This window comes from Halyomorpha halys, unplaced genomic scaffold (assembly GCF_000696795.3).
Source record: "Halyomorpha halys isolate HHAL.00 unplaced genomic scaffold, Hhal_1.1 Scaffold61.1, whole genome shotgun sequence".
Lineage (NCBI taxonomy): Eukaryota > Metazoa > Arthropoda > Insecta > Hemiptera > Pentatomidae > Halyomorpha > Halyomorpha halys.
Window position 1 is genome coordinate 1,475,544 of NW_027110400.1, and position 8,183 is coordinate 1,483,726.

Genomic DNA, 8,183 nt, shown 5'->3' on the forward strand with positions numbered 1-8,183 from the left:
GGGATCTTTGATCTGACTCTGAGTTTATCAATTCTATCATTGCTATTCAAAATACAACTGAAAAGTCTTAATTATTTTGGTACGCCTGTCAGTCTTAACAGTAATGGTGGAGCGGATCTTTGGTTCCGCGTCGCTTCGCAGCCTCCCGGTAGCCTCCACTGAATCCCTGCGATGTGTGACTTCCTCCTACTCCCTTCAATTAGTCTTCGACTTCTGTTTCTCTCAAGACTGCTCTTCGACTTCATCCCTACTTCCTATCTCCGTTTTTCTCATTGCATTTTCTTTTATTTATCATTAACACCGATATAAGAATTTTCGTCCATTAGAGGAAATCAGAGCTCTGTGAACCATTTTTTTTTAAATATTTTAAATTATATAACTGGAAATAAAATAAATTTATAAATAAAGTTCTATTTGATATTGGAAGTAATAAGTTATAAGGAGTGTGGTCTAAACAAAAATATTTCTTTAAAGTTTCAATTGATTTTCAAAATATGTTTTTTATGGCTCTCTTAAGCCTCACATAATGGTTAATCTATTATTGTTTTTTTCTCCGTAAAGATTAATTTAATTTCCCGCAGCTTTTCCCTAGCGTTTCTTCAGAGCGACTAAAGAAAAAATCAGTGAACTGACCACTCTTAGAAGAAGCTCTAAATTGTTCATGTCACTTATGATTAATAATATTGATACAACTTTATAAGTATGTATGGTTGGCAAATTTAAGTCTACTTACTGGACTTAATGCATAATCCTGGTACTAAAATCCTTATATTTAAACCAATATCAAAAATTTTATACTATCATCGAAACATTTTCTATACAAGTTGTAAATTGCTAATTCGTCTCTTGGGGAGAAGTTTGTATGAGCAGTAATAGACCTAATTGCTAGATGAATCACAGAACCTCGTAAATGTTGAAAAGTTCGATTTTACATATACATTTTACAGTATATTTCTTATTATTATTAATTATTACTGTTCATTTTGCACTAAGGATTTAACGTTTATCTGAGTAATATTCCACTGGACAATATCAGGCAACTCAAGCCAAAATCATTACTCCTCTTATATAAGATATTCTGATCCTTCTAGAAGGAAAATTTTTCTTAAAACTTTTTTCATGAATTTGAGGAGACTAGGGACAGAATCAGTAGCAGTGAAGTGACCGTGTAAAAGAAGGGATATTAATAAAGCGAAGCTTTTAATTTAGAAGTTATCAACTGGAACTCTCCAACATTAAACAACTTCAATTTAATCACCATCTCTGTCCCCTGTGGCACGAACTGTTTATATTAAAATGGTGTAAAGTACACAAAAAAAAATTAAATTACTTATTCTGCCATTTCTGGTATAAATTTCTATCTTTTATTTTTTTTTTAAGTAGAAATGTAAGTTTAATACCTTTTCCATTCTGAATCTTAAGCTTATTAATTTTTTTAAAGGGTTTAGTTGATAAAAAAAAACCGCTGAACAATATTGTTAAGTTATTTCTTATTTGAATTAATCATTTTACGAAATATGAAATGATAAAATATCTGGTATTCACTCAATTAAGTCCAATTCAAAAATGAGATATTTCATACTCGCTACTATCGGTCCAATTAAGATTTTCGTTGACCAGTTAATTTATATATAGGGATTTGGATTTAAATATTTATTTCAAAATAAATAGTTAAATCTAGCTACATTAAAAAACTTAGTAGATTTGGAAATCGGTATGACTTCAGGTATGTTATTATCACATCTACCCGTTCAAAAAACATAAAAATATTATTTTAATTATATTATTTCAATTTCTTGAGACAAGGTAATTATTTATTAAATAAATCAAAAATTTGTATCCAATTTTGTCTCAACACTTTATTTTTCACCAGTCCAACGTTTCGGCCACTTTAGCCATCCTCAAGGACATCTTCAATATAATTTCTTCCTCACATTAATTTAAAGTTTCTTTTGCAGGTTATTCTGCCCAGGTCATTTTCTTTATTATAAGTTAAAAGCCTATTTTAAAAATTATAATCATTAATATTTAAATTTTCTTATATAAGATTATCCACAATTAATACACTACCATATAACAAACCATTTTTATAACCTAATATTTGGAAATCGGTATGACTTCAGGTATGTTATTATCACACCTACCCATTCAAAAAACATTAAAATATTGTCCATGTGTGATTTTGAGTAGGTTATTCAAAACGCTTTATATTTTTCCTCTTTTTTCATAAATTATTATAGAAAAGATGTAATTGGCCTCTAATTTTAACAGAAAAGGCGGATTGTAATGACGAATTCCGATTTTTGGGTGATCTGTGGCTTTGCTCATGATTCTAAGAATAAAAAAGTGTTATATTCTTTTTCGAGCCGTGGACGGACAGATTTATTTTATATTATATTCGATTAATGGATGTGGATTTTACGTATGTTGAAAGGTAAACTTGAAATTTTCTAAGGGGGAAAATTTGTTTTCCTGGTCGATTACAATTGTTCATTAATAATCTAAAACTTGATTGTAGGAATTTTCTATTTTCTCAAGTGCAATACATCTCTGTATCCTCAACATGACAAATTAATTTGAGGTTAAAATAATAATCATCGTCAATTAAATAATCAATTTCACCCCCCTAGGCATATCACAAGATGTACGTTTTGATTGTTAACGCAGGAATGAAAGCGTTGTGGTTTAGCTCCCGTATATTAAGAAAGTCCAATTCAGTTTTAAAAAATGATCCAATAATATTTTGGTAGAGGAGAATCTTACCACCACATATACTTTCTCTTTTGCTAAGAGTATAAAGTATATTTAGCTAATTAAATGATTTATGTTCGTCAGAACTATTTTCTACTCCCCCATGATAAAATTATAAAGGAAAATTTTTACTTCATTTCATAATTAAATTTTTTTTTCTGCTGGCAGGAAAAAAACCCACATATTTTGAGCTATCGAGTTAACTGGTATACATGAACTTAGACACTAGAAGAAGCTACTTGTTGTTACTTACAGGTTAGCATTACAGGCTGTACACGAGTTACTAAGTTTTTTTTTGTTTTTTTTTCCTACGCCAAAGGAAGTGGGCTATTACGCCACTTTCCCTCTCGCAGCCCAATACAATTTTATTCGTCCTCTTAGTTCGTCCGTATCTCGCTCAACATCCTCCAGACCAACACACGCCAAAAGATGGTCCCCATCCATGTTCCCCATGTTGCATAGAGGACATTTCGGGGAATCTACTATGCCAATTCGATGGAGGTGTTTTTGGAGCAGATCATGTCCTGTCACTAGCCGAAAACAGGCCACTCTCTCAGCTCTGCTAAGATTGCCTGGGATTCTTTTTTCCTTATCCAGTAGGCTCTCCCACTTCTTTCCTTCCGCTTGAACTTTGTGTCTAGCACTTGTCCTGTCCTTATAATAAGCGCTTATAAGTGATTTCACTGTTCTGTAGGAAAGTGGTAGAAGAGGCTGATTCTCTGCACAACCACTTACTTCCAGTTACTAAAAGTGGAAATTTTGTTAATCCTGATTCCATAGACCCAATCGTTTAACAAAAGTAATTGATTACTCGAAGTAATTTTCACGAATACAGGAGATCTAGTGATAGTAGTAGTGGAAGATGGTTTCAGTATTTTCTATTTTCCATTATTTTTTATGGAATCAACTAAGTAGATTATAATTTTAGTTTTAAAATTCCTAACCAATGCCTTAACCAGGAAGCAGCTGGTTGCTTGAGAAAGTATAATTATCCTTTCCCGGAGAATAATCACAGTTATCGCTTAGCTAAAACGTGGCCTTTAATAATAAAGAAAGTAAAAATCATTTTTTATCTTTATTAATTAATTAATTGTTTAGTTAATGTATGCTGTCTTGGCACCGTTGCTATTGGATCTTATACAGTTCCTCGAATTTTTCCCCTGTATATCCTCGTTAGCAAAAACAACATTCAGGTGGCAACAATTGTATGCAGGTGGGCGTGTTCATATAGTTATAACCTTCATACGAATAGAAAAGAACGTTATTGGTGGAACAAGAGTTCCTAATTTTTGCCAGGTAAACGAATATGCGAATATTTTTTCCTAATTATACTATCACTACAGAGAGAAATAGTAATCAAGAAAAATTTTCGGTAACCAGTTGTCAACACTTTAAATGTTTGAGAGCTCTCTTTAAAATATAAAAACGCATGTTTTCCCATTGTAGTTTGCGCTACGACTCCCTAACTAAGATCCCAATGTTGTTTTATTGATTATTACAAAAAACATGATTGATCCCCACAAAGGATTATTATTTAGAATTGTCAGCATAATGAATCATACATTAGTCGTATTCCTTTGAATTTATTCGTTGTATAACTTAGAGTCAATGTAGATTGTATATAGGCTATTTCCTATATACAATCCCAAATTTCCCATTTCATGGTTCTGATTTCACTGAAATGATTGCGTTTTCCAATGATTTCTTTTCATGAAATGATCCTAGGTAGGTTGCTAGTGATGTTTACAAAATTAATTTTTTAAGAAACCACAAGATCATGACCGACACAATTGAGATGAGGGAGATAGAGTACAATTGAAAGAGATATAAGGTACTCAAAATTCAACAAATGCTACATGTTACTTTATTTTTTGTACCACAATATTTTTAAAAAATATAATTCAGAACTCTTTTGGTTTTAATTAACCAAAACATACTTATAATATGTTGTACATTAACTCCGGAACATTTTGCCGTTTTTTTGTCAAATTTTTATAATAATTTTTTATAGTTTGACTTTTACAGTGCTTTGTTATCATATTTCAAAAATCATTAATCATAACATCTTCTAACTCGAATTTTAGTGAAATAAAAAAAACAAACTAAGTTTGACCAATAAAAATGAACTTTTCAAAAGAAAAGAAAAATATAGCAGGTAATCAAACCATTTGATAACATAATAACATTCAGAAAATATGTTGTAAGATTATCTTATCCATAGATAGTCGTGTCGACTGCTGCATTGTATTCCGAAGTGGGGGGACGAGAACATCATCAGCTTTTAAACTTGCAGAATTAAAAAATATTTTTAAACGTCCAAATAAAATTAATTTTAAAAAAATAGTTATTTTAATTCCTGAATACTATTTAAAAGTGTTAAGAACAAACCTAAAAACAAATTTTACTTAAATGTTTAAATAAGTTTAGAGTTCAGGTTCCACTAACGGAAGATACAGAAATATCTTCTTTGTTCCTATTTCCCTCGCGGGAATTCTGTTGAGGTGTAAGGAAAATAGCTTTTGGGGATTACATTGAACTGGACCATGATCTTTGTGAGTCTCATCATCATCATTTATAGATAATCAAACTTCTTTATCAACAAATTAACTGTAATAGGACGTGAATCAAAATCACCTTTCTTTCTTCACCCTTCTCTCTCATAAGAACACACTCGCAAGGGAACTAGAACTAGAAGTTCAGTGAAATAGGTTATTTTCGTTTTGATAGTAATCAGCTACCGTGGTGCGAGCCTTGAATGATAATAAAATTAAGAATTCCAATGTGTGGCGCCCAATATAAAAAAACGTGAGGAGAACAGGTTAAAAAAAAAAACAAATAATTAAGACCATCCTGCAAATAACAGAAAAATGAAGTTATAAACAGAAAAAAAGTACTTTCTCAGTCATAAAAGTCAATAACTTGAGTAGTGGGACAGGTAGAGATAGATATTGACACATAAAGTTTAATTTAGGACTGTAAAAAATTGATATTGAGATAAAAATCCTTGAACAACAAGCTTAGGTAATCAATTCGTCAGTGAATGAAATTGAAGAATTGATAATTACACACAGACTCTAAGATCTCATTGGGACTTAAATTTTTATGTTTTGATAGAATAGCCCATATATGGTTGGTAACTCTAGTTCAAAATCCAATAAGTGTTTCGTTCCAAGAATTATAAGCACATTGGTTATTATCAGATGCTTAAATAGTTATTCTATTATTAAGACATATTGAATATATTTGATAGTTTGTGTACTTACCGGTATCCTCTTGTTCCTCTTCGTCGGTGTAGTAGGTGGTGTTAGAGGAGGGGATGAGGGGTGAGGAGGTGTTGATGGGGAGGGGGGAGGGGGACATACTCCCGCGCCGGCGGTAGTTCAGCCTCCCTTTCTCTTCCTGCAACAAGAGCGTTATCTATTAGCTTTTTATATAATAATAATATAACAATGGTGGTTCTGTCATTTATTGTATTGTCAGCTAAGAAAGGGATTCTAATTTATCAATAAGATAAGGACATCTTTGTCGAAGAATTGTTTCATCCTGGATCTAATTTGTGAAGGTGTGGTGCATAAGAATTATCGAGCAATGCATATGTTGAATTGAATGTAAAAATTCATTTTTTATTGAATATATATCGCTCTGTGCCAAACTGTAAATATATCGATTGTATCACAAGCCGGTATGTAACAGCAAGTGGAAGGTTGCTAAGTGTTGTATGTATACTTGTGTTCTCGCTACAGTACTAGTGTTATCTAACCGTAACTAATAAAACAGTAAGAACAGTAAAAACATTTTATTTGTGCCCACCACTCTCCGCGTTCAACAGCATATTCATGTTAAGGTGGGGATAGCTGGACAGGAGGTGAATCGACAGGATGATCGGATGTAGTGAATAATGTACCTATTTCATACTTACGATTAGCGAGTTTTAAAGATATTTGCCTTAAATGCTTGCAGGATATATTCCAAACTTTATATTTATGCGCCTTAATTCGAGTAAGAGAAAGCAAGTCCTAGGGTATTAGATAATTCCAGGTTAGAAACCTTGAATGAAAAAGGTCAACGCGCCAGGCCGGATTCGAACCGCCGACGCTGAAGTTCTCAGGTGACAAAGACCTGCTCCTCAACCACCTGAGCTATGGACGGCACCAGGATAGAAACCACTCTTAGTAGTGTATATAACTAAAGGGGTATTTCTACTTTTTTTTAAGGGTATGTGCCTAAGATCCATACCAAGGGACATGTTCGCCCCCGATTACACACATAGGTTAATTGGAAGAGAAAATAGATCCAGAACGATATCTCAGGAATAACAACACTGGTTAAGTTCCAGTTGTTCTCACCACTGGTAGTGAGTTAGGTTACTGACTTCTTCAAAGAGGTGAATCTATTTCCGATTGAATATTAAAGTGAAATTGCGGAGTAGAGTTACAACACGGAATGTAAAGGCTGCTGAGGTGTACGGCCTGTAACAGCTCTAGGGAAATTATAGTAAGCTCTATTAGATAGCAGTAGGATACTGCATCTCAATTTATAGCCTTTGATAGATCCATTGCATTGATACATGCCTATTGAAAACCCTACTCATTGTTAAATTATAAAACACACTTTACACATTATTAAAATAAATAGTTAGATCCTTGTTCAAGGATCATATTACAGTTTAAATCAAATTAAAATTGTTTTAATTCAGCTATGCCTCAGTTATTAGAAGCTTTTTATGGTTACTTTTGTACAATATTCAAGTCAAGACTCACACCGTTTTCCAATTTTAGTCAATTTTTGAATGTTGCTCGATTTAAGTCTCCTCTTTCCGTTTTAAGTAAATGTTTCAAAAGTGATACATGATCGTCGCTCGAAAGGGATTTGAGTAAGTTAGCTATTACCATTTACGTGCCAAAAGGCAATCCAAGGTATCCTTAACACCTAGCTATACATATAGCATACCTCCTATATGTATGTGCCAAATACCCACTAACATCATTACAGAAGGGTATGAAAAAAAAAAAAAAAAGGGATTTGAGTAAGAAGATAGCAAAAGGTAAGCTTGAGCGGAAAAAAATGGGGTTTGAGTATACATTTGTCATTTGTATTATGCATTTGTATGTATGTATGTATTGTATTAATTTAATAATAAAGGAGGTTATGAAAAAAAAAAGGGGTTTTAGTAGTTCACGTTCCATTAATTTCATGGCGTAGCCTAAGGCTATAGTTATACTATACCATATTAGCTGGACTGATATAAACACCTCATAATACCATAAGGCAATCAAAGGGAGGAGACCCAATAAAGTACTAATTCTATTTTAATGAAGGGTAGGAAAAAAAAAAAGGAGGAGTTTTAGTAGAACTACTACTATAACATATTTACATTCTACATTCTTGTTATTTGTCTGTATTTGTTTGTTTTAGTTTTTTTAGGAGGATAC

The 8,183-nt window shown here is 32.4% G+C and overlaps 1 protein-coding gene across 2 annotated transcripts in view; it reads right to left on the minus strand.

Annotated features, from left to right (window-relative positions):
• The window catches only part of LOC106692574 (uncharacterized), a 122,391-nt gene extending 116,247 nt beyond the window's left edge, over positions 1-6,144 (minus strand). For both annotated transcript variants that reach the window (XM_067048586.1, XM_067048585.1), the window contains exon 1: positions 6,015-6,144. In XM_067048586.1, the coding sequence (XP_066904687.1) occupies positions 6,015-6,111 (97 nt within the window). In that variant the 5' untranslated portion in view covers positions 6,112-6,144. The remainder of the gene's footprint in view (positions 1-6,014) is intronic.
• Positions 6,145-8,183: the final 2,039 nt, after the last annotated feature.